Source organism: Podarcis vaucheri (genome assembly GCF_965113315.1).
Source record: "Podarcis vaucheri genome assembly, chromosome: 7".
Taxonomy (NCBI): domain Eukaryota; kingdom Metazoa; phylum Chordata; class Lepidosauria; order Squamata; family Lacertidae; genus Podarcis; species Podarcis vaucheri.
In genome coordinates, this window is record NC_138765.1 from 85,952,712 (window position 1) to 85,979,178 (window position 26,467).

The 26,467-nt window shown below is 49.3% G+C and overlaps 1 protein-coding gene across 1 annotated transcript in view; it reads right to left on the minus strand.

The window, feature by feature from the left end:
• Positions 1-26,467, minus strand: part of GFRA2 (GDNF family receptor alpha 2) — an 88,540-nt gene that overhangs the window by 42,280 nt on the left and 19,793 nt on the right. The window contains exon 3 of the mRNA XM_082230256.1: positions 22,761-22,844. Coding sequence (XP_082086382.1) covers positions 22,761-22,844 — 84 coding nt within the window. The remainder of the gene's footprint in view (positions 1-22,760; positions 22,845-26,467) is intronic.

The following is a 26,467-nucleotide window of genomic DNA, read 5'->3' on the forward strand; positions in this document are numbered from 1 at the left end:
TGGGGTTGCGGCGCCCATCTCGCTTTATTGGCCGAGGGAGCCGGCGTACAGCTTCCGGGTCATGTGGCCAGCATGACTAAGCCGCTTCTGGCGAACCAGAGCAGCACACGGAAACGCCATTTACCTTCCCGCCGGAGCGGTACCTATTGATCTACTTGCACTTTGGCATGCTTTCGAACTGCTACGTTGGCAGGAGCGGAGACCAAGCAACGGGAGCTCACCCCGTCGCGGGGATTTGAACCGCCGACCTTCTGATCGGCAAGTCCTAGGCTCTGTGGTTTAACCCACAGCGCCACCCGCGTCCCGCAGGCCAACATACAACAAGAGTAACAGAGCATCATTTAAAAGGAAAGGTGGGAAATCACAATTGAAAATGCAGAACTGGACAAAAGTAGAAAATGCAGCAGAGCTGAATGAAAGCCTCTTCCAGCTTGCAGTCATCGCTGGAGGGACTCTTCTGCTCATTTTCTCAAGGGTTTTCTTGGAAACTGCAGCTGAAATTGGACAGAGGTGGGCAGCAGGGAGACTCCACATGCTGCCAGTGGCCCGCCTTGCTCCACCAGAAGCACCAGAAGAAAGGAACAAGGCACGTCTGAAGCTGCCATTAACCCTGCAGCACTGAGTTGGGCTGGGTCATGTATGTGTTCTATAGTGGAGAAATATGACCCACCCACCCAAAGTGAAAATCCTCTCCTGCCAACTGCAGTTGGATTCTCAGCATCTGCCCTGCATCACCAAATATTGGCATAAACAGAGGAGGTTGCAAGGAAAAATGAAAGCTGGGATTTCTGTCTGAAAGAAGCATTGGTCCCCCCCCCACCAGAAGAAGAAGAAGAAGAGTTTGGATTTGATATCCTTCTTTATCACTACCCAAAGGAGTCTCAAAGCGGCTAACATTCTCCTTTCCCTTCCTCCCCCACAACAAACACTCTGTGAGGTGAGTGGGGCTGAGAGACTTCAGAGAAGTGTGACTGGCCCAAGGTCACCCAGCAGCTGAATGTGGAGGAGCGGGGAAGCGAACCCGGTTCACCAGATTACGAGACTACCGCTCTTAACCACTACACCACACTTGCTCTCCAGCTCCCTGAGTCTGCTCCAAAGCCACCCAGAACCTCCGCCATCATGTCATTCATACCTCATGGACCTATTAGAACCTCTTGGAGTTCTTTGTCAAGGAGCAGATAGAAAGAGGTGACCTGGTTAACAGGCTGGACTTGTGGTTTGGGAGGAAAGCATCAGAAAAAGGCAACTAAAAGGATCAAGGGGTTGGAGCAACAGGTTGTAGAATGGATTTCTCTTCCCATAACCTGCTCATTTTTCACCAAAGGTCAATGATGCACATAATCTGAATGAGAGTTGTGCAAGCAACTTTTGGGGCCACGCCATTCCTCTGGCCACACATCAACAACAAGAGGTCCACAGCTACATTCAGAGACAGCATGCACCCATCCTGGCTCCCCGCCCCAGCATGTGCTGCCTCCAGTGGTGATCAGCAAGCTGGCTTGAGGTACAAGGCCTCCCTGAGCAACAGCCTCACTCCAGTGCACAAATCTCTGACCTCAGAGATCCTTTCCAGATGTTCATGGGGGAAGTTGATTCAGTCTGCTACAAGCTGGCCTGAGTCTTCAAAGCATCTTCCTTGCCTTTGGGAACCAGGATTGTCAAGGGGCCAGAGGGACTCCCCTGTAAAGAAAAGTTGCAGCTTTGGGGGAATTTCAGTTTGGAGAAAAGGCAAGGAAGAGGTGACTTGACAGAAGTTTATAAAATGATGCCTGGGACAGACAAAGTACCGTATTTTTTGCTCTATAAGACACACCAGACCACAAGACGCACCTAGTTTTTGGAGGGGGGAAACAAGAAAAAAATATTCTGAATCTCAGAAGAAGAAGAAGAAGAGTTTGGATTTGATATCCCGCCTTTCACTCCCCTTCAGGAGTCTCAAAGCGGCTAACATTCTCCTTTCCCTTCCTCCCCCACAACAGACACTCTGTGAGGTGAGTGGGGCTGAGAGACTTCACAGAAGTGTGACTGGCCCAAGGTCACCCAGCAGCTGCATGTGGAGGAGCGGAGACGCGAACCCGGTTACCCAGATTACGTGACTACCGCTCTTAACCACTACACCACACTGGCTCTCAGAAGCCAGAACAGCAAGAGGGATCGCTGCACAGTGAAAGCAGCAATCCCTCTTGCTGTTCTGGCTTCTGGGATAGCTGTACAGCCCGCATTCGCTCCATAAGACGCACACACATTTCCCCTTACTTTTTAGGAGGGAAAAAGTGAGTCTTATAGAGCAAAAATTACAGTAGATAGAGATACACTTTTCTCCCATTCTCATAAAACTAGAACTCGCAGGCATCTAGTGAAAAGGAACTTTGGAAGAATAAGGACAGGTAGAAAATACCATATTTTTCTGTATGTAACAGGACCCCATGTATAAGACGACCCCTATTTTTGCGAGCCCTCAAGCTTCTTTTGTAAGTTCGCTAAGCTGTTGAGCAGCTTTTCCATGATCACCCACTCTGGCTGATGGAATTGGTGCCGTAATACATCGCATACTGGCAGTCACCAAATTCTCTTCCTAAGCTGGGGAGAGCGGGTAAGCAGACTCCTCTCCGACATTTCCCTGTTCCGCCGCAGCACCAGCCCTCGCTTACTTAGCATATTAACCCGTGTATAAGATGACCCTCAATTTATCACCAAAAAGATAAATACAGTGGTATCTCGGGTTATATATGCTTCAGGTTACATACGCTTCAGGTTACAGACTCCGCTAACCCAGAAATAGTGCTTCAGGTTAAGAACTTTGCTTCAGCAAGAGAACAGAAATCGTGCTCCAGTGGCGCAGCCGCAGCAGGAGGCCCCATTAGCTAAAGTGGTGCTTCAGGTTAAGAACAGTTTCAGGTTAAGAATGGACCTCCGGAACGAATTAAGTACTTAACCCAAGGTACCACTGTAAACCGAGAGACGCGGGTGGTGCTGTGGGTTAAACCAGAGAGCCAAGGGCTTGCCGGTCAGCAGTTCGGTACCGCTCCGGCGGGAAGGTAAACGGCGTTTCCGTGTGCTGCTCTGGTTCACCAGAAGCGGCTTAGTCATGCTGGCCACATGACCCGGAAGCTGTACGCTGGCTCCCTTGGCCAATAAAGCGAGATGAGTGCCACAACCCCAGAGTCGGTCACGACTGGACCTAACGGTCCTTTACCTTACCACTGTAAACCAGAAAAAGGGTCGTCTTATACATGGAAAAATACGGTAGTCCTTCTTCAAGCAGTACAAAGTTCAACTATGGAACTCGCTCCCACAGGAGACAGTGGCTACCAACCTTGACAGCTTTAAAAGAGGTTTAAACAAATTCACGGTGGAAAAGGTTATCAAAGTCTGTTAGCCAAGGTGGCTCTGCTCTGCCTCCACAGCTGAATGCAGCAATGTTTCTTAATCCTAGTGGCTGGATTCCACGGGAAGGAGAGCTGCTCTTGTGCTCAAATCCTGCATGCAGGTTTCTCACGGACATCTGGTTGGCCACTGTGAGAACAGGAGGCTGGGCTAGTTGGGCCACTGGCCTGATCCAGCACATACTCTTCATATGTTCTTATGGTAGAAGCACATTCATCATTAGTCATAGATAGATAGATAGATAGATGATAGATAGATATAGATAGATAGATAGATAGATAGATAGATAGATAGATAGATAGATAGATAGATATAGATAGATGATAGATAGATAGATTTTTTAACATATTGGTTCCAGCAGTCATACAACATAACTTCTCATCTTATACAATATTTTAGACTTCCATCAACACCTCTGATGATTCTCCGTTCTTTATCACTTCTTCTGCATTTCTTAATTTCTGTATTACATTTAATTGTCCTTAACTAATAATTCTCTTCATATTCTTTCTTGCAATATTTCAAATAATCCACCGTACAAAACGTCTTGCAGTCCTACCAGCGTAATCTGTTCATCACAATTACTTTTACTTTCACAATTACTTTTCAAATAGTTCATATATTTACTCCAGTCTTCTAAGAATCTCTGATCCCGCAGGTTTCAGATCCTTCCTGTTAATTTATCTGATTCTGCATAGTCCCTCAACTTCGTCCTCCATTCTTCTTTCGCCGGTAGTTCTTCTTGCTTCCATTCACATTCATCATTAGTCATTCCATGCCAGTTTTATTATGGTGCCTGGGCCCTCCCCACCCTAAGCCGCTGAGCCTAATGGGAAGAGAGCTTACTGGGAATTGCTGGTGCTCCCAGTTCCTTTCTCCTGCAATAGCCAGTTTCCTTCACTGCACAGAGCCAGTTAGCTGCTTTCCTGATAGAGTTTAGGCAACATGATGACCATATACATACGTAATAGACAATCTTTATAGAATTCCTTCAAACCATAAAGAGTTCAAAATGAAATCTTCAGCCTCAAAGTCTCTGAAAATCTTTGAATGAAGTGAGCTACCAAGCTTTGTACGATGAAAGACAAGCTGTGAAGCTTTGTGTATTCAGCCAATATGATGTCCAATGCTGAACAGTGATTCCGGATATTGACTACTGTTTCGCAGAACTCTTCATCAGTGTGGTGGGTGGATATAGAATGCTTCATAAACCCATCTTATTTCGAATGACCATATTATTACATGAGAACTGTTCCACAGCATTTGATATTTTCATCTACATACATTCATTCGGAATAAGATGGGTTTTTGAAGCATTCTATATCCACCCACTCTTTATGGTTTGAAGGAATTCTATAAAGATTGTCTATTACGTATGTATATGGTCATCCTGTTGCCTAGACATTGTTGGCGTTCTCTTTGCAACACAGGGGTTTGTTTGGAGACTTAGAGTTAACATGTCTCAGGTGCCAAGTTCTAATACAGCGTAAAATTAAAGTCAGACCAGGGGAAGCATGAAACGACACGCAAGTGAAAGGGGCGCCCCTCCCACGTGCCTGCCTTGAACTCAAGCCTGTCCTCATCCGCCATCTGCTCTTGATTCAAACCAGCTTTCTCTGCGAGGGGAGTAACGTTTCGGTTCCTTTTGCTGAAGCTGATGCCACCAGCCCTCTACGGCTGGGGGATGCAGAGCTCCTAAAACCACAACAGAAAGTCCTTCTCCATGCAGCGTATAGTTAAACTGTGGAACTCCCTTCCACAAGAGGCAGTGGTGGCCACTAAGCGGGATGGCTTTAATAGAGGATTAGGCAAATTCATGGAGGAGAGGCTATCGATGGCTCCTAGCCACAAAGGCTCTGCTCTGTCTCCACAGCTATGCCTGGAAACCGCAGGATGGGAGAGGGCTTTTGTGCTCCAATCATGCTTGTAGGTTTCCCTTTGGGGCATCTGGTTGACCACTGTAAGAGGAAGGTGCCAGATTAGATGGGTCTCCATTGGCTTGAACTGGCAGACTCTTCTGTCGGATGTTGCAAGAGGGAGAACGTGGCAAGTCACACCAGCACCAGCCCACCCGTAAGGCAAGGCGATGTGAGAATGTATCTCTTGCTGCTGCCGCCACTGGTGCGCTTGTTATAAGAGTTTTATAAATGTCTTATATAGTCATACCTCGGATTACAGATGCTTCAGGTTGCTTTTTTGGGGGGTTGCAAACCGCCCAAACCTGGAAGTACCGGAATGGGTTACTTCCGGGTTTCGGCAGCCGCGCATGCGCAGAAGTGCTAAATCACACTTTGCACATGCACAGAAGCACAAAATCGCATCCTGTGCATGCACAGACACGCAGATGCAGGTTGCGAACACTGCGGGTTGCGAACGTGCATCCCGCATGGATCACGTTCATAACCCGAGCGTCCACTGTATATATAATAGATGTTCATAAATGTACCAAGCAAACACATACAAATATGTAAACCACATATCTGAAATCCACTGAAAAGTCCTGAAACCATTTTCTCTCTCCCAAAATGACCTCAAATATTTCTCTGCAAGGTGGAAGGAAATGGAAATCTCCCCATTGTCTCTTTCACAAATCCTGTTTTAAGATATGAATAGGGTGTGAGCCTGTGACTTGTGACCTGGATTCAGGAATTGAGTAGTTATCAGAACAAAAGAGTGGCCAGGATGCCCAGGTAATCCAATCAGGTAGCCTGGCAGACAGGAAGAAACAACACACACAGATTTCCGCCCCTTCTCTGGTGTATTAAGGGGGTGGTCTTGGGCCACACCCCTTCTGTGATGTACGTATGATGTTTCTGGGGGTGGTCTTGGACTCCAGGACAGGTGGGGGGGGGAGCACCCTGTTGCAACAGCTTTAATAAAGATCAGGCTTACTAGCTACTTTGCTTCTCAATATTCTCTGGTTGGTCTCTGCTATTTTCTCCTGCCTACAAAACCTACAAAAGGACTCTCTATGGGCTCTTGGGTACCCCATAAGGGAAAAGGAGCAGTTTTTCTCTCATAACATGCTCCTTAGAGGCTGGATCTGTTGTCCCCTTTGCAGCCCCACCCCTCAAGGATCCACTGGTCTGCTCTCAAGGTACATCTTTATTCCACCACTGTGGGATGTGAAACACAAGAGCAGTCAAGTACAACATTCCTAGAGTGAACATGTTTACACATGGGGAGGAACGTTTGTCCAGCCAGCAGGTAAACTCCCTGTTTCCTTCTGGGCTGGGACAGACTTCCTCTACACGTGACTAGAGGTGGGCTTGGCCTCACCTGTGCAGGTAATGACAAAAGCACAGGGCAGGGCAGCCATCCCCCTCTCTTTGACTACATGCATCGAAGAAGCAACATCTGCTTAGCCTAAGATGCTCTCTTGGCTCCAGCCAAGAGAGGACAAAGGGACTGTCTCCTTATGAGATAGTTTCCAGCTGTATGTTACTTTTCTAAACTAAGTCTGACTTCTGGGATCCGATTGTGAACAAAATGTGAGTAAACTCTTTTTATACTTTTATAGAAGACTGTGTCGTGTTTTATCTTTTATGAGGGAATAAGGGGGAAATACCAGAACAGTTATTATAGAGGCTTTAGCGAGCCTGAGCAAATGCATCCGCTGCAAGTTTAAAATGGAGAATGTTACTCTGCTAAATTGTGGAACTTGTTTACACAAGTTGGAAAGGCTACAATCAAACAATATATCCTCTCCTGCATCCCTGAACATTCCCACAACCACCACACCCTTGTTCCTGATGTGGAACTTCACTCCTTCTTCCCTGACGAGGGACACCGTTTATTGGTTTGCCTCAGGTGCTAAAATGTCTTGGGCCAACCCTGGGCCACACACCCCTCCCCATCTCCCTATCCTTAGCCTGGCACAGGAGAAAGGAACAGCAGGGAACGCATCTCCCCTCCTCCTCCAGCTTTTGAGCCTGAATCCAAGCTGCCCTTTTGCAAGAGCATCAGTGCAGGGATCTATGTAAAGCAGGCTTGATTGGCTAATCCTCCCGAGTCCCCCCTGCTCTTGCCCTGCCTGAGACCGGCAGGGACCTGGATGCATTTTAATAGATCCAGAGCTTGCAGGAGTCTTGCTTTCTGGGGAGCTCATTAATGAGGTACAAGCATTAAACTTTCATGAAGAAGAAGAAAGGGAGGCTGGAGCCGGGCCTTTCGGAGGGGGAGCTGAGCATCGCTGACCCCATTTGTTCTCGGGGGCCAAAGAGACATCCGCTGCCTCTCCTGCCTCAAAGGCCTCAAAGGCCTCAAATACCCAAGATCCTTTATTCCACACTCAGAAAGGAAAGGCATGTTTTCCCTTTGCCCTCCTGCATCTCCAGGGCTCGCCAGAAAACATAGCTGTCAACCATCCCTTATTTGGTGGGAAAGTCCCTTATCCCAGCGCCGTGTCCCGCTGCTGTCCCTTATTGATGATGTTCCTTAAATTTCCCGGGTTTCAAAGGAAGCAGCTCCTCTCCCTCCCTGCTTGCCAGCCAGGGAGGAGGGAGGCTCCAACTGTGTTTCTTGGCTGCGTTGCTCATCCAATAAAGAGTCTAAGAACGACTGAGGGGGTGGAGCTTGCATGCCTTGTGCCGCATTGCCTGGGGACTCGCCTTTGCTCAGCGCTTCCCAGCAGAGAGGTGACGGTGGTTTTCCTTGCTGCATCCCCTTTGCCGGGTTGCTGCGCTGTGGGAACCACTGCTTAAGGCTTCGTTTGGCTGCTGGCTGGGCTTTCTGCCTTTGGCTTGGAGGGGCTCAGAAGTTGAACATACCTGTGTTCGGAAAATCCCTTATTTTGGCTGCTGATCCCTTATTTTCAAGGCTGCTGGTCCCTTATTTTCAAATCTGTAAGTTGACAGCTATGCCAGAAAACACTTGGGACAAATAAAGTTCAGAACCTAAGGAGATCCTGCCCATCTAGTCCAGCATCTCACAGTGGCCGACCAGATGACCATTCAGGGAAACCCCAAAACAGAAACCAGGTACAAGAGCCCTCTCTGGACTAGTGGGCCTTAGTCTCGGTTGCAGGGGAGGTTGTAGCCTCTGCCTGCCCCTTCATGGAAAATGATATCCCAATAATGGGATCTGCGAGGAGTCGGATATGTCCAGGTACCCAGGTGGGTGCTAGGGCCAGAGCACTCCTCGATGGGGACCCCTCTGGGGGTACCCCTATTTGATGAAGGTCATAGGACTCCCCAGTTGTGTCTGCCCTGGGAACACTCCAAGCAGAAGGGCTGGAGTGTGAAAAGGTATATCCAGTGCCTATGCCACACCTTTCGCATCCATAATCAATAAAGTTGTGGCCTATTTGGCGCAGGTGGCACTGTGGGTTAAACCAGTGTTTCCCAACCACTGTTCCGCGGCACACTAGTGTGCCGCGAGATGTTGCCTGGTGTGCCGCGGGAAAAATTAAAAAAGTTGAAAGATATTTTTTTAAAAAAGTCAAATTTTCGATTGGGGTGCCGTCACTAGATGACCCCTGGGGTTCCCTCCCTCCCTCCCGCTCTGCGCCTCCCTCCCCCTCCTCCTCCTCCGGGGAGGCCCTTCCTGGCTCTCGGCCAAGGCTTGGCGGCTGCCACTCACTCACTCACTCGCTCGCCCACCCGTCCCTCCATCCCTGCACCCGGCCTCTCCCCCTCCGTCCCCGGTGCGGGGGCTGCTGGGATCCGTAGTCCCCTCGCCCTTGGGCTCCGCGCCCGCGCGGGGTGCGCAAACTACGTTTCCCAGGGTGGCCTGGCGGGCCGGGCGTTTTGTTTGAAGCGCTCTTCTCCCGGCCATGGAATGAGTGCAGCGGCCGGGCGGGCAGGGGCTCTTCCGCGCAGACCCCGCGCAGCCTGCCTGCGCCCCCGCGGAGATCGGGCGGCAGGATGGAGCCCGGGGATCCCCGCGGAGGCGGAGCGGCAGAGGCGGAGGCTGCCCCCCAGGTAGGGCTGCGTCGGGGGGGGGTTACTTTTGCAATGCTGCATCCGCGCCGGAGGGGACGCATCGGACCGCGGGGAGACCCCTTGGCGGGCGTGCAAGGCAATGCATGCGTGCAGGTGTTGCATGGAGTGCAGTGCAATGCAATGGCAACGCGGCACCCTGCATGCATGCATGCAACTTCCACCGGCGCTCCGGACTTTGCAGGTGAGGGGGGTCCCCAGTGGGCGGCAGAGAGAGCCGGGAGGGCGAAGGGGAGCCGGGGGGGAGCAGCGCTGCTCCCCGAGCCGAGCCCGGGGGGAAACTTCAGCGTCGTTGCGCCGGGTGTTGGAAGCGGAGGCTGGCGGGGGCCCCTCACCTGCAAAACCTGGTCGCCTCTCATATATTTTGTGCATTGCATTCATCGCCCGCTTTCTCCTCCAAGGAGCTCCCGGGGGCGCGCGTGGTTCTCCCCGTGTTATCCTCGCAACAACAGCCCTGCGAGGTGGGTCAGGCGAGTGGCCCAAGGGAGCACCCAGGGATTGTCCTGGCCAGGTGGGGTGATTTGAACCCTGCTCTCTGCCCAGTCTTCGTCTTCATTTAGCCCCCACATGTGCATGACTGTGCATGACTGAGGTTTTCCCCCCTCGTCTTGGCTATGGTGTGAGTCTGTGCTGTTAATTAATGGGGTTCTGCCTTCGGAGAAGATGAGCCAGCCCTCAAGGAGGTGATTATGTAATTTGCTAGCAATTCATGTCCCTCCCGGCGTGACGCTGCGCGCTGACGTCACGGGGCTGTAATGGTGGTGTGCCTCGAGATTTTTTTCATGAAACAAGTGTGCCTTTGCCCAAAAAAGGTTGGGAAACACTGGGTTAAACCACAGAGCCTAGGACTTGCCATTCAGAAGGTTGGCGGTTCAAATCCCCGCGACGGAGTGAGCTTTTGTTGCTCGGTCCCTGCTCCTGCCAACCTAGCAGTTCAAAAGCACATCAAAGTGCAAGTAGATAAACAGGTACCACTCCAGTGGGAATGTAAACGGCATTTCCATGCGCTGCTCTGGTTGTCCAGAAGTGGCTTAGTTATGCTGGCCACAAGACTTGGAAGCTGTACGCCAGCTCCCTCGGCCAGTAAAGCGAGATGAGCGCCGCAACCCCAGAGTTGTCCGCGACTGGACTTAACTCTCAGGGGTCCCTTTACCTTTACCTTTACATTCTTTGTCCTGCCTGGTTATTTTTACTATATTAGGGGCGATGGGGTCACAGTGCTATGGCACACAACTCGGGGGGGCTGGATGACAGAAGGCCGATCACCACGCAGAAAAACTCTGTACTTGTGGCAGCAGAGAAGGAATCAAAGGCAACAAGCCTTTGGAAAGGTGATACAATTTGGAACTCCCTCCCTAGAGCAGTTAGACTTTCTCCCTCCTTGATGTCCCTTTGCCAGCAGGTGAAGAAAAACCTTTCTATTACAAAAGGCATAGAGGCATAGAATCGTGGAGCTGGAAGGGACCCTGAGGATCATCTAGTCAAACCCCCTGAGAAGCAGGAATATGCAGCTGTCCCATATGGGAATTGAACCTGTGACTTCAGCAGCTGACTTTTTTAAAGGAAAGGGATGGTACTATGAAGCTTTTATACCTTTAATAGATTTTTATATATTGTTTTAATTCTTTTACTGTATAATTGTTGTTGTTTTTTAATGATGATCCTTTCTATGTTCTTAGCTTCTTCTGTTTTACCTGGTTTTGTATTTTAATCTGGGAGCCGTCTTGAGCAGGGGTCAGCAAACGTTTTCGGCAGGGGGCCAGTCCACTGTCCCTCAGACTTTGTGGGGGAGCAGACTATTTGGGGGGGATGAACGAATTCCTATGCCCCTCAAATATCCCAGAGATGCATTTTAAATAAAAGGGCACATTCTACTCATGTAAAAACATACTGATTCCCAGACCGTCCATGGGCCGGATTTAGAAGGCGATTTGGCCGGATCCGGCCTGGGCCTTAGTTTGCTTACCCATGGTGTTGAACCTTGGTCTGGGGAAAAGGCAGGATATAAATAAATTGTCGTTGTTATTTGGATGCTTCGACATACCATGCTTTGCAGATGATGCTGCAGTCATTCCTGGGCTCCCAGGCACTTGACCTATGCTCAGCAGGTAAGGGGGCCTTGTGGCCCTGCCCAGAGAACATGCCATGCTCCCCCCCCGGGACAGCATCTGACGACACCCCAGCTTCCGACCTGCCTGTCCAGCTGCCATCCCCATCATGTCCCAAGGGGCTCCTTGGTTTTGCAAAAGAAAGCTTTGAAAAGCTGAGCTCCATCGCTAACCTGCTTTGTGGTGAGACTTAGCAGGTTTGACAGCCGCTGGGCGAGGAGGTGGGAGGTTTTGAAATTTAAATAGCATGTTTTCCACATCTGCCTTTGGATCCAACCTGAGGGTAATCGTTTTACATCCCCGTGCAGCTGGAAAAGCGACACTACCCAACGTTTAGCTCCTTTCCTTGTGCAAGGACAACCGGCCCCCCCCCCAGCTCTCAGCCCCCACCCCCCACCCACACGCATACACGCTTCCTGAAAATATTTTCGGCGATGAGATCCAGAATAAATACATCCAAGCGCTAATGCTTCTTGATGCCAAACACGGCCCATTCCTTATTTTCCACCAGCTAAATAGTTTATTGATGGGGATTTGCTTCAGAGCGGAAAAAAAGAAAAGTATTGTCGACTGGAATCTAAGCGCTGCATTTCTTGGAAGGGAGTTTTGCAGATTTCCTTCTGAATGTCAATTCATATTTCCTGCCCATGGAATTAGGAGAGGAGGAGAGGACCAAAGCAGCCCGGCAGCCCTTCGGGGCAACTCTGTGTATGGGGCATTGTCTGAGCACATCCAGTTCTCACTGCCCAACACAACACACACACGCACACAGCAGGTTCCTTGGCTGCCCCCAACCCCAGCACCTCCAGGAAAGAGAGGAAAGAGCCCACACAAACCACAGGGCAATCAATGGGGCTGCATGGCTGCTCTCCCGAGCCACAGCTTTCTTGAAGGAATTTCCCAAAGGTCTGCTTGGACATGCATACAATTATACATGGCATGGAGGAAGCGGGCAGGGAAAATTTTTGTCTCCCTCTCTCATAAGAAGAGTTTGGGTTTGATATCCCGCTTTATCACTACCCCAAGGAGTCTCAAAGCGGCTAACATTCTCCTTTCCCTTCCTCCCCCACAACAAACACTCTGTGAGGTGAGTGGGGCTGAGAGACTTCAGAGAAGTGTGACTAGCCCAAGGTCACCCAGCAGCTGCATGTGGAGGAGCCGGGACGTGAACCCCGTTCACCAGATTACGAGTCTACCACTCTTAACCACTACACCACACTAGAACCCAAGGTCATCCAGTGAAGCTGATTGCTGGAAGATTTGAGACAGATAAAATAAAGTTATTCATGCACCGTGCAGTTAAACCAGGGGTCAGCAAACGTACTGTGCCTCGGGCTGGTGTCTCCAGCGTCGATCGCACAGGCGAGCACATGCCCAAACGCGTGTGCACACGCTATTTCCGGCACACTTCCGGGTTGGAGGAGCACCAGAAATAGCTTGTGCGCATGTGCATGGGCCTCCTCCGACCCGGATGTGCACCAGAAATAAACGCTTGCGAATGCGCAAATAACACATGCACATGCTCACAAGCTATTTCCAGTGCTCCTCCGACCCGAAAGTGGGCAGCGGTGCAGCGCAGCGCCAGTAAGAGCGGGCGGTGGCAGCGGGCAGCAGGGGTCACCGCGGGCCGGATAAACGAGTCTCTCGGGCCTTATCCAGCCCACGGGCCTTTGTTTGGGGACCCCTGAGTTAAACTATGGAACCCAGTTCCACAGGAGTCAGGAATGGCCACCAACCTGGATGGCTTTAGAAGAGGATTGGACAAAGGCATTGAGAAGAGGGCTTTCGATGGCTACCAAGCCATGATGGCTCTGCTCTGGCTCCACAGACAGAGGCAGCAATACTTTTGAATACCAGCCACGGGAAGCCACAAGAAGGGAGAGGGCTCTCGTTCTTGAATTCTGCTTGTGGGTTTCTCACAGGGGATCTAGTTGGTCACTTTGAAAGCAGGATGCTGGACTAGATAGGCCCCCGGCCTGATCTAGCAGGCTCTTCTTATGACATTAAAATGCCACGAGCATGCACCCACGTGACGATGGAAACTGACTTTCCCTCTAAGATCAAGTATTAGTCATTGGCTATATTTATTATTATGCCTCTCTGGGTTGCCATCAGCTGCCGTCAGCTCATAATCTTTGCAACCTCGTTTACAGAATCAAGTTCAGCATTTATTTATTGCTTTGAAGCATTTATCTGCTACTGTTCAGCCAAAACATCCACAATATCGCCCAAATTTAAAGCAAGCAACTAGCAGAAGCATTAATAAAATAATTTGGCAATGAAAAAAGGGATAAACAGCACCGCAACATTGCCACCAAAAGCAGAATCGACCCACAAGGATGCTGTGGGACTACAATTCCCATTACCACTGACAATTGGTCAGGCTGGCTGCTGGGACTTTATTTGAGGCTATTCTTCTCTCAAATATTTACATGTCTTTATTGCTGCCGTATCTGGATATTCTGTTTCCATGTCAAATGTAAGCCTCTGCTCTAAACATTCCACATATCATAATTAAAAACAGCTTCTGTATTTACCCAGGCTACTTAGTATCATGACAGGACGATCAAAGGAAAGACTGTCTCCATCAGTGCCTGGAGTGAGTAGGATTTAGATGCACCTGGTGAGAGAAGGAGGGTGGATTTCACCACTCCACTAGAAGACAAATCCCCCCCCCTTCCAAGCCTACCAGAAAAATGCAAATGAAGCCAGCTGGATGCCACCCTGCCTCCTTGGAAGGGGAGGGGCAAAGTCCTCTTTCTGGCATCCTTCCTGGCCAAGACCATTGAATGCTGAGTCAGTAGCTTGAAGTTGAGTCTGAGAAGCAAAGAATCTGCTCCTGAACTGGGGTGGGGTGGAGGAAGGGTTGTTTTGCCCCACTTTGCTGACACAAGGTGCCTTTTGCCTGCTCTCGATTCCTGGAGAGGGATGACCAAACCACCGAGGGATCCATGCTCTATTTAGGTCCAGGCTGCGTTGTCGTGGTGGGTAATATAGGAAGTGGTCCAGAACATAGCTGTCAACTTACAGATTTGAAAATAAGGGACCAGCAACCTCGAAAATAAGGGATCAGTAGCCAAAATAAGGGATTTTAGTCAACCAGCAGCCAAACGAAGCCCCAAGCGGGGGTTCCCACAGTGCAGCAATCCGGCAAAGGGGATGCAGCAAGGAAAACCACCATCACCTCTCCGCTGGGAAGCGCTGAGCAAAGGCGAGTCCCCAGGCAATGCGGCCAATTTGATCAGCACAAGGCATGCAAGCTCAACCACCCAGTCGTTCTTAGACTCCTTATTGGGTGAGCAACACAGCCAAGCAACACGGTTGGAGCTCCCCTCCTCCCTGGCCGGCAGGGAGGGAGGGAGAGGAGCTGCTTCCTTTGAAACCCAGGAAATTTAAGGGATATCATCAATAAGGGACAGCAGCGGGACACGGCGCTGGGATAAGGGACTTTCCCACCAAATAAGGGACGGTTGACAGCTATGGTCCAGAGGTTGATGCAGAAGATGGCTGCAAGAGCCTTAAGTGGAGTACAGGGTCAGATTTAAGGTGCTGGTTTTGACCTTTAAAGCCCTTCACAGCCTAGGACCCTCATACCTACGGGACCGCCTCTCCCGGTATGCCCCGCAGAGGACCATAAGGTCCATAAATAGCAACACCCTAGAGGTCCCGGGCCCTAAGGAAGTCAGATTAGCCTCAACCAGAGCCAGGGCCTTTTCAACACTGGCTCCGGCCTGGTGGAACGCTCTGCCTCGTGAGACCAGGGCCCTGCAGGATCTGATTTCTTTTCTCAGGGCCTGTTAGACAGAGTTGTTCCGCCTGGCCTTTGGCTTGGAATCAGCCTGATCCCCTCCCCCTCTTTCCTTTTCCTTCTGTGATGGAACTCCTACTTGGGGACTTCCCTGGCTTTTTTCTGGCCCAGTATGGATAGTTATCCTTGGTGAAGACTTGACGTTTTCATCCCCCAAAAAGTTTTCGATTTGAGTTTTACTGAAAGGAGGCTGTATTTTAATGTTGTATTTTAATCTTGTTTTTTAAAGTTGTATTTCAATCAATTGTTTTTGTATCTGGTGTTAGCTGCCCTGAGCCCGGTCTTGGCTGGGGAGGGCGGGGTATAAATAAAACTTTTTATTCTTATTATTAAGCAGGATCAGGTGTTAACAGATGTATAATGTCAATGCTCACCCATCCAACAAACTTGTTTTGAGGGACGACTGGATGTCACAAGAGGAAGACCAAGGCAGGTCACACACATTAGAAGAGGCTACTGGATCAGGCCAATGGCCAATCTAGCCCTGAATCCTCTTCTTGCAATAGGCAACCAGATAACTATGGGAAACCTACAAGTAGGACCTGAATACAAGATCCCTCTCCCCTCCTGGGGTTTCCAGCAACTGAGATTCAGTAGCACTGCTGCCTCCAACTGCGAAGGCAGAGCTGAGCCACGGTGTCTAATCTATGGTTACCAGACGTCCTCGTTTCCCGGGGACAGTCCCCAGATTTTCAAATCGGTCCCCAGAATCTCCCTGGATTTAAATTTTAAGTGCTATAGATTTATTAGTAGGGAATGCATGTTGCGTGATTGGTTCAACGGCACAAGACATATATCACATGGGGACTTCCGGCGAGGCAATATGGCGGGCGCCACGGCAGCGAGCAGCTCCTGAAGCCAGCCAGAGCCAACTGCGCTACCAGACTGGCTGTGGGCTGCTGAGACTGCCGCTGCCGCCGCCACTGCCGAGGGGGGAACCAGGGACACGCAGTGCATCAACTGGGGGAACAGCTGACCACCCCCTGCGACCCAAATCGAGCTGGAAGTTATAGCGCCTGGCTGACTGCCCAGTGGTGCTCCGGGGCCAGGAAAACCCCGGAGCTGATTCAGGGAGAAGGAGGAGAGGAGAAGGAGGAGAGAGAAAGAGGAAAAAAGAGGGGAGCCCCGCCCTTACCGGGCCGTTGCCACTGAGGAGGAGACATAGGAGAGCACCGGGAGGACAAGGACACATGGCCGAGCCCAGGCCCGACCTGAGCCTACTCCATGGCGGCTAGCACTCCAAAAGAGCAGACCAGGGCCCAGAGGAAGGCCGCGCAACAGAGGAGACCACAGAAGAGAAGATATTACTTCTTAATTTTTTAAAAAATAACTTTTTTAATAACTATTTTTTTCTCTTTTCAAAAAAAAAAAGTGTCCCCGAATTCTTTGAAAAAAATCTGGTAACCTTAGTCTAATCCCCATTGATGGCCCTCTCCTCCATGAATATGTCCAACCGTCTTTTAAAGCCATCCAAGTTGGTGGCCATCACTGCCTCCTGTGGCAGTGAGTTCCATAGTTTATCTATGTGTTACATGAAGAAGGACTTCCTTTTATCTGTCCTGAATCTTCCAACAGTCAGCGTCAGTCATTGGATGTCCAAGAGTTGTAGTGTTACAAGAGAGGGAGTAAAAACCTTTCTCAAGGGTGTTTGTGAGACAACCCCCCAGTCAATCATGCAGCTTGGCCCAAAAGGCCTATCCTGGTCAAAAACTGGCCCGCAGAGCTAAAGGCATACCCCATGCCCTGCTCTGTCCCAGGCACACAGTATATTCAAAAGTTGCACACATCCGATTTCTCTTGTGAGCGTTTGCTGACGCACAACGCTCTCAGTTGAACATCTCCATGTTTCTTAGGATGGGGTGCCTTTGCACTGCCTGTGGGTCTCCCCACCTGCCCTGAGTTCTGGAAACTCAAGGTCCACTGTGCACCCAGCCAATTTCTAAATCATTTTCAAGGTACAAGATTCCAATATACCAGACATGCACAAAACAGTGGTTAAGGAAAAGACATTTTGCTGCCTGAGGCGAAAAACAAGATGGCACCCTCCTCCAAGGCTCGTCCTGAAGCCAACTGGACGGGTAGTTGAATCCTACTTTAATACAGTGGTACCTCAGGTTACATACGCTTCAGGTTACATACGCTTCAGGTTACAGACTCCGCTAACCCAGAAATAGTGCTTCAGGTTAAGAACTTTGCTTCAGGATGAGAACAGAAATCATGCTCTGGCGACGCGGCAGCAGCGGGAGGCCCCATTAGCTAAAGTGGTGCTTCAGGTTAAAGAACAGTTTCAGGTTAAGCACAGACCTCCAGAACGAATTAAGTACTTAACCCGAGGTACCACTGTACTGGTGAAACGACTACCCTCAAGGGCAAAAGGCTAGCCTAGGGGCTACAGGGCAGGTCATATGACACTGACAGCTCTGTTCACTCGCTGCCCCACCTCAGCATCCACCGCCTGAGGCAGCTGCTTCATTCTACCTCATTGTAGGGCTGGCCCTGATGGGATGAATCATAGAATCATAGAATCATAGAGTTGGAAGAGACCACAAGGGCCATCGAGTCCAACCCCCTGCCAAGCAGGAAACACCATCAGAGCACTCCTGACATATGGTTGTCAAGCCTCTGCTTAAAGACCTCCAAAGTAGGAGACTCCACCACACTCCTTGGCAGCAAATTCCACTGTCGAACAGCTCTTACTGTCAGGAAGTTCTTCCTAATGTTTAGGTGGAATCTTCTTTCTTGTAGTTTGGATCCATTGCTCCGTGTCCGCTTCTCCGGAGCAGCAGAAAACAACCTTTCTCCCTCCTCTATGTGACATCCTTTTATATATTTGAACATGGCTATCATATCACCCCTTAACCTCCTCTTCTCCAGGCTAAACATGTCCAGCTCCCTTAGCCGTTCCTCATAAGGCATCGTTTCCAGGCCTTTGACCATTTTGGTTGCCCTCCTCTGGACACGTTCCAGTTTGTCAGTGTCCTTCTTGAATTGTGGTGCCCAGAACTGGACACAGTACTCCAGGTGTGGTCTGACCAGAGCAGAATACAGTGGCACTATTACTTCCCTTGATCTAGATGCTATACTCCTATTGATGCAGCCCAGAATTGCATTGGCTTTTTTAGCTGCCGCGTCACACTGTTGGCTCATGTCAAGTTTGTGGTCAACCAAGACTCCTAGATCCTTTTCACATGTACTGCTCTCAAGCCAGGTGTCACCCATCTTGTATTTGTGCCTCTCATTTTTTTTGCCCAAGTGCAATACTTTACATTTCTCCCTGTTAAAATTCATCTTGTTTATTTTTGCCCAGTTCTCTAATCTGTCAAGGTCGTTTTGAAGTGTGATCCTGTCCTCTGGGGTGTTAGCCACCCCTCCCAGTTTGGTGTCATCTGCAAATTTGATCAGGATGCCCTTGAGTCCATCATCCAAGTCGTTGATAAAGATGTTGAATAAGACCGGGCCCAAGACAGAACCCTGTGGCACCCCACTAGTCACTCTTCTCCAGGATGAAGAGGAACCATTGATGAGCACCCTTTGGGTTCGGTCAGTCAGCCAGTTACAAATCCACTGAGTGGTAGCATAGTCAAGACCGCATTTTACCAGCTTCTTTACAAGAATATCATGGGGCACCTTGTCAAATGCCTTGCTGAAATCAAGGTAGGCTACATCCACTGCGTTCCCTTCATCTACCAGGCTTGTAATTCTGTCAAAAAACGAGATCAGGTTAGTCTGACATGACTTATTTTTCAGAAATCCATGCTGACTATTGGTGATCACAGCATTCCTTTCTAGGTGCTCACAGACTGTTTGCCTAATGATCTGCTCCAGAATCTTCCCTGCTATTGATGTCAGACTGACTGGGCGGTAATTATTTGGGTCCTCTCTTTCCCCCTTTTTGAAAATAGGGACAACATTTGCCCTCCTCCAGTCTGCCGGGACTTCGCCTGTTCTCCAGGAATTCTCAAAGATGACTGCCAGTGGTTCTGAGATCACATCTGCCAGTTCTTTTAATACTCTTGGATGCAGTTCATCTGGCCCTGGAGACTTGAATACATCTAAACTAGCCAAATATTCTTGTACTATCTCCTTAGTTATTCTGGGCTGTGTTTCCTTTGCTGAATCATTTGCTCCAAATTCTTCAGGTCGGGCATTGTTTTCTTTATCGGAGAAGACTGAGGCAAAGAAGGCATTGAGTAGTTCAGCCCTTTCTGTGTCCCCTGTTTGCATTTCACCATCTTCTCCTCTGAGTGACCCCACAGTTTCTTTGTTCTTCCTTTTGCTACAAACATACCCATAAAAGCCTTTTTTGTTGCTTTTAACCTCTCTAGCAAGCCTGAGTTCATTCTGTGCTTTAGCTTTTCTGACTTTGTGTCTACATGTGCTGGCTTTTTGTTTGAATTCCTCTTTGGTGGTTTCCCCCCTTTTCCATTTTTTGTACACATCCTTTTTTAATCTTAATTCAGTTAAAAGTTCTTTAGATAGCCACCCTGGCTTCTTTAGGCACCTTCCATGTTTCCGTCTCATTGGTATTGCCTGACGTTGTGCTTTTAGTATCTCCCTCTTAACAAACTCCCAGCCATCATGAACTCCCTTTCCTTTTAGTATTGTTGTCCATGGGATCTCACCCAGCACTTCCCTAAGTTTTATGAAGTCGGCTTTCTTAAAGTCAAGAAATTGAGTCCTAGTATGCTTGGCTGCTCCTTTCCGCTGTATAGTAAACTTCAGAAGAGCATGATCACTCGCGCCTAATGATCCTTCCACTTCTACCCCACTAACCAGGTCATCAACATTGGTTAGGACCAGATCTAAAATGGCTGTTCCTCTTGTTGCTTCTCCCACTTTCTGGACAATGAAGTTATCTGCAAGGCCAGTGAGGAATCTGTTTGACCTTATGCTCTTGGCTGAGTTTGACGTCCAACAAATATCCGGGTAATTGAAGTCCCCCATTACTGCTATCTCCCTTCCTTTTGCATGCTTGGCCATCTGTTCCAGGAAGGCATCATCTATGTCCTCCGTTTGGCTTGGGGATCTATAGTAAACTCCCACAATGAGGTCTCTGTTATTCTTCTCTCCCTTAATTTTGACCCAAATGCTCTCACTTTGGCTTTGAGGATCTAAATCTTGGATCTCTTCACAGGTATACACATCCCTGACATATAACGCCACTCCTCCTCCTTTCTTGTCTGGTCTGTTTCTCTGAAATAGATTGTATCCCCCCATTATTACATTCCAATCGTGGGACTTATCCCACCAGGTTTCAGTGATGCCTATTATGTCATATTTAGTTTGCTGTACCAAGAGCTCAAGCTCATCTTGTTTATTTCCCATGCTTTGCGCATTAGTGTACAGACATTGAAGTCCATTAATCATTCCCCCATGTCTCTTATTTAAGGATTTTTTCCTCCCACCACTAGGTCCGTGTGCTGTTTTCTCCATTTGGTCTATGACATTTGGATGATCATCTTCATTAATTGATAGGCTCCTACCTTCAGGAGCACTGTCTCCCTCCCCCACATTAGTCAGTTTAAAGCCCTCCTGATGAGGTTTCTGAGATTTTTGGCAAAAACATTTCTCCCAACCGTTGTGAGGTGCAGCCCATCACTTGCCAGAAGTCCATCTTCAAGAAACTGCAGTCCGTGATCTAAGAATCCAAACCGTTCCTGTTTACACCATTTGCGAAGCCAGCTGTTCACTTCCACTATTTTCCCCTCTCTCCCTGGGCCACGTCGTTCAACTGGGAGGACAGACGAGATGACAATTTGTGCATTTAGTTGCTTCAATTTCCTGCCGAGAGCCTCGTAGTCTCTTTTGATCTTCTGGAGGCTATTGCTTGCAGTGTCATTGGTTCCCACATGAACCAAGAGGAAGGGGTATTTGTCAGTGGGTTTTATGATTCCTTGCAGTCGTTCAGTTACATCTTGGATCTTAGCCCCGGGGAGACAGCACACTTCCCGAGACATCTTGTCAGGCCCACAGATCACTGCTTCTGTTCCCCTCAGTAGGGAATCCCCTATCACCACTACACGCCTCCTCTTGGGTTTGGTCGGGGTTCTTCCGTGAGCTGTCCGTTCCAAGGTCGCCTGCACATTCCCTGAGGACTGACTTTGCTGCTCGTCTTCATATACCTGATCGACTGTAATGAGGGAGAGATCCTCAAATGGAGTCTGCTCTTCGTCTTCCATGCTAGGGGAGAGGACCTCAAAGCGATTGTGTATTTCTAAGCAATCAGAGTGAACCCTGGGCCTCCTACTTCTTTGAGTCACGTTTCTCCATATATCTGGCTCCTGTGTTGGTGAACTAGACTCCTTCTCAGGGGAGTCCCCTGTCTCCTCCTTGGTGGAGACGGTGTGCTCTGTTGCTTCCAAGAAGAGCTCCAGCTCTCTAATTCTTTGGAGCGTAGCTACACGTTCCTCCAGTTGCTGGACTTTGTCTTTTAAGAGAGCAATCAACATGCAATTGCTGCAGGTAAAGCTGCCTGCAACCTTTGGCAAGATGGCAAACATTGCGCAGGAATCGCAGGCGACTGCAGCTGTTCCCTCCCCTTCCATCTTGAGATCGTGTCGTTGGGGTTGGCTACAGAGGTCCTCCATCATAAAAAGCTTGAAGACAGGACAAATAACTTCCCACACACAAAAAAACACCTAGATCTCCCCCCACAAACGTTTGAGACTAGATCCCCTAAATCTAAAAGACGGATCTAACTGCGCGCGCCACTAGGCGCGCGCCGCTGCCCTGCAAACTCTGATAAGCTCCTCCCACAGCTAATCCCCTGCCTCAACAGAAACCCTGCCCCCTCTGACCTTTACACAGGGAAAACAGCTAATGAGCCACAAAGAAACACACACACACAAGAAAACCCTTTTTGCTCCTTCTTCAACTGATGCCCTGCAAACTCTGATAAGCTCCTCCCACAGCTAATCCCCTGCCTCAACAGAAACCCTGCCCCCTCTGACCTTTACACAGGGAAAACAGCTAATGAGCCACAAAGAAACACACACACACAAGAAAACCCTTTTTGCTCCTTCTTCAACTGATGCCCTGCAAACTCTGATAAGCTCCTCCCACAGCTAATCCCCTGCCTCAACAGAAACCCTGCCCCCTCTGACCTTTACACAGGGAAAACAGCTAATGAGCCACAAAGAAACACACACACACAAGAAAACCCTTTTTGCTCCTTCTTCAACTGATGCCCTGCAAACTCTGATAAGCTCCTCCCACAGCTAATCCCCTGCCTCACAGAAACCCTGCCCCCTCTGACCTTTACACAGGGAAAACAGCTAATGAGCCACAAAGAAACACACACACACACAAGAAAACCCTTTTTGCTCCTTCTTCAACTGATGCCCTGCAAACCAGATCCGCTTTAAAGTGCCATGTGTCCATACACAGACAGCCCTGAACTCCCAGGAGAGAGGAGCAAGGAGATGTTGGTTCTCCTGGAGTTCTGCAGTCAAGTCACCTGATGGAAAACAGCAAACAGAAATGGCCAGGAAGCCTTTTTCCCTTGGTCTCTCTTACCTGAGACAATTGAAGCAAGTCTGAATATATCAGTGAGACGAGAGGTGACTGGTTCGTAGGGGGAAGCTTCATAAAACTCTTCTCCTGGAATGAGAAGGAGGAGAAAGAGAGACTCTTAGAAACTCATCATGTCCTTTTGCTTTTGCACGGGGCGGGGGCAGAGAGCCACAGATCCCTGGATCCCTGTTAATCTGCGATTTGTTTCTTGTGAAAACAAACTCAAAGCAGTTGACCAAAAACCTAGATCAATAGCATTGTTAATCAGAAAAATTAACAACAATTTAAGGCTTTGGAGAATTTAAAATGACAATAGACTAAGCACAGATTAAAACTCACACCAACTTTCTAAAGATCTGGGCAGGCTTGTTTTTAACAGGCACCAAAAAGAGGACAGTGAAGACGTCTGTCTGATGTCAGTAGGCAGAGAGTTCCAGAGTGTAGGTTCCACCACACTAATATACTAACTTCTTGCAAATGTGGAATGAGTATTATTTGGCACCTATAACAGCACCACCTCCACTGATTGGATAAGAGGGTGATGTGGCTCAGCAGCTATCATGGGTTGGCCTTAGCTGATCTGTGAAATCAGATTCAGCTCACAAACACTTTTCTCCAGATAAAGCTCCCTTGCCCCCTTTTTCTTGATATCTGACCTATGAAACAGGACTGACAGCCTCACAGGGTTGTTGCAAGCATGAAAGAGGCAAAGGCTATTGTAATAGGTATGAGTTACTCTTGCGTAAGCTGGTGCCTTTCTCGGTTAATTTGCCTTGTTAAACCTTTCTGACTGCGCAGCCCCTTCTCATGGCGGCTGCCTCAGTCACTGGCAGAATCCGTCAGTGGGCGTTTCTTGAACCTCTTCCAACATAAAAGTTGTTTGACACCCAGTCTCCTCCTCCTCTCACTGCGCGGGAGTCTTCTGCGCAGGGAAGGCGTGGGTAGCGGAGGACCTGGGCTCTCCTCACTGATGTCCAGTGAAGAGTCCTGGAGCCCTCTCTCCACTTCCCCCATCTGCCCCCCTTTATCCCTGGTGTTGCGCTGATTAGCTTCCCCCTCCACTGAGCTGTTTCTCCCCCTGCTGCTGGGTCCTTCGCCAGCATCATCTGGGAGCCTCCCCTTCGTCTCTCCCTCCGATGTCAGTTCCCTGACATCCATTTTAACACGGACAGTTCTAAGCATCAAGAGTCTAAGTAGCTTGATTGAACGGCCCCTGAAGCTGCTCAGGCAAGGCATTTCAGATGCATCCGGGAGCCCTTGCATTCCCAATTCACCTCTGAAGCCCTGGTGTGACCGTGATTCACACACCAGACCAGAGGGGCATGGAAGCAATCCAGAAGAGGGAGGGCCCCAGTTTAAACCATGGATTTCAGCAGCTCTTAGTCCCAACGCCACTTTAAACCGCGGAATTTTAGAGTTGGAAGGAACCCCAAAGGCCATCTAGTCCAATCCTCTGCAATGCAGGAATCAAAGCTAAAGAATCCCTGGCCATCCACCGTCTGTTTAAAAACCTGCTACAAAAGAGGTTCTTCTCTGTATCGTTCCAATTTTAGTATAAAGGTAAAGCGACCCCTGACCATTAGGTCCAGTCATGGATGACTCTGGGGTTGCGGCGCTCATCTTGCTTTATTGGCCGATGGAGCCAGCGTACAGCTTCCGGGTCATGTGGCCAGCATGACTAAGCCGCTTCTGGCAAACCAGAGCAGCGCACAGAAACTCTGTTTACCTTCCCGCCGGAGCAGTACCTATTTATCTACTTGCACTTTGACGTGCTTTCGAACTGCTAGGTTGGCAGGAGCAGGGACAGAGCAACGGGAGCTCACCCCATCGTGGGGATTCGAACCGCCGACCTTCTGATCGGCAAGTCCTAGGCTCAGTGGTTTAACCCACAGTATATGTGTTACCAAAGCGAGTACTCTACAACAGAGAGCCTGCCACCTTCTGAAGTAGCCTATTCCACAGGCAAACAGCTCTTGCCACCAAAAATCTCTTCCTATTGTTTAGTCGGAATCTCCTTCCCTTAAAATGGATCCATTGGTTCAGTTCCTCCCCTCTGGAGCAGCAGAAAACAAGCTTGCTCCATCCTGCATATGACAGCCCTTCAGGTATCTGGAGATGGCTATCATGTCACCTGTCAGCCTTCCCTTCTCCAGGCTAAATAACTCCAACAACAACAACAACAACAATAATAATAAAATTCATTATTTATACCCCGCCTATCTGGCTGGGTTTCCCCAGCCACTCTGGGCGGCTTCCAACAAAATATTAAAATACAGTAATGCATCAAGCATTAAAAGCTTCCCGAAACAGGGCTGCCTTCAGATGTCTTCTAAACGTCTGGTAGTTGTTTTTCTCTTTGACATCTGATGGGAGGGCATTCCACAGGGCAGGTGCCACTACCGAGAAGGCCCTCTGCCTGGTTCCCTGTAACTTGGCTTCTCACAGTGAGGGAACCGCCAGAAGGCCCTCGGAGCTGGACCTCAGTGTCAACTGTTCCTCCTCCTAAGGCTTCGTTTCTGGACCCTTGACCATTTACTTCAGGGGTCGGCAAGGTTTACCTCGCCTGGGCCGGTTCACTCCAGCAGAGATCCCTCTGTAGGGCGGATTGCGTGTGTGTGAGTGCATGCGCACGCAGATGCAATTTCCGGCAACGCAGAAGCGAATCCCCATGCCGCGCCGGATTAGTGCAGCACACGGGGACTCACCAAGCGGGCGGCTCGGGGGCCAGTTAAATGATCCCTGTGGGCTGCTTGTGGCCCATGGGCCTTAGGTTGCCAACCCCTGATTTACTTGTTCCACCCTTTGCGATCAGGAGTTGCAAAACAAGCTCAAAGAATGGAAAGACTCTGGTGGAGGAGGAGGAGAAGACCTCCCTCCCAGGTTCCTCCTGGGCTGCTTACTCACAGAAGATATTCTCAGCCTGCAGGAGGAGGAGGAGGAGGTGATGGTGGCAGCTGCCCCCCTCCTCTCTTGTAATTAAGAAGCTCAGCTGCTCAAACACAAGGTTATTAGCAAGCCAGGAGCACTCCAGAAAGGGTCAGCCCCCACCACAGGAGCTCCTCACTGGACAGTTACAAATGCATTTCATTACAGTACTGGGGATTGTTCCCCATTGCCAGGCGAGCTCAGCTGCCCCCGTGCACAGAGGCTGCTTTTCAAGGGCACGCTTCTCACACAGGCTGCTTCTCTCCTTTCTCAGTAGGGAACGGGAGCCCGGGAAGGGAAAGACAGAGCCTTAAGGGGAGGTTCACATGGAAATCATAGAGTTGTAGAGGCGTCATCCCCCTGCAATCCGACTTGAAATGCAGCAAGGTCGTTTCCCAGCCACCCACAGAGTTCCAAGATGCATTTACAGAGGATCGTTCCCATCAGGAAGTGGGATGCCTGAACCCGACACGCAGGATGGTCGACAGATTCTGTGTATAGATCTGTAGGCGCAGAACACACCCCCCACCCAAACTAGTTCGTTAAGAAAATCCCCACACTTGGTTCCATGGGTGACTCTGGGTCAACTCTCTGCAGCAGCTTATCTTAAAGTTTTAAGTATCTATAGGCTTATCACATTTATAATTTTTAAATTTATTGTTGTACATTGTTTTAAATGTTTGTTTTCCTTCTGGGATTGTACCCCCAAGTGTGTTTTACAAGCTGGTCTCTACCCGTAATAAATTATCTATCTATCATCTATCTATCTCAGGACCTTTTCAGTT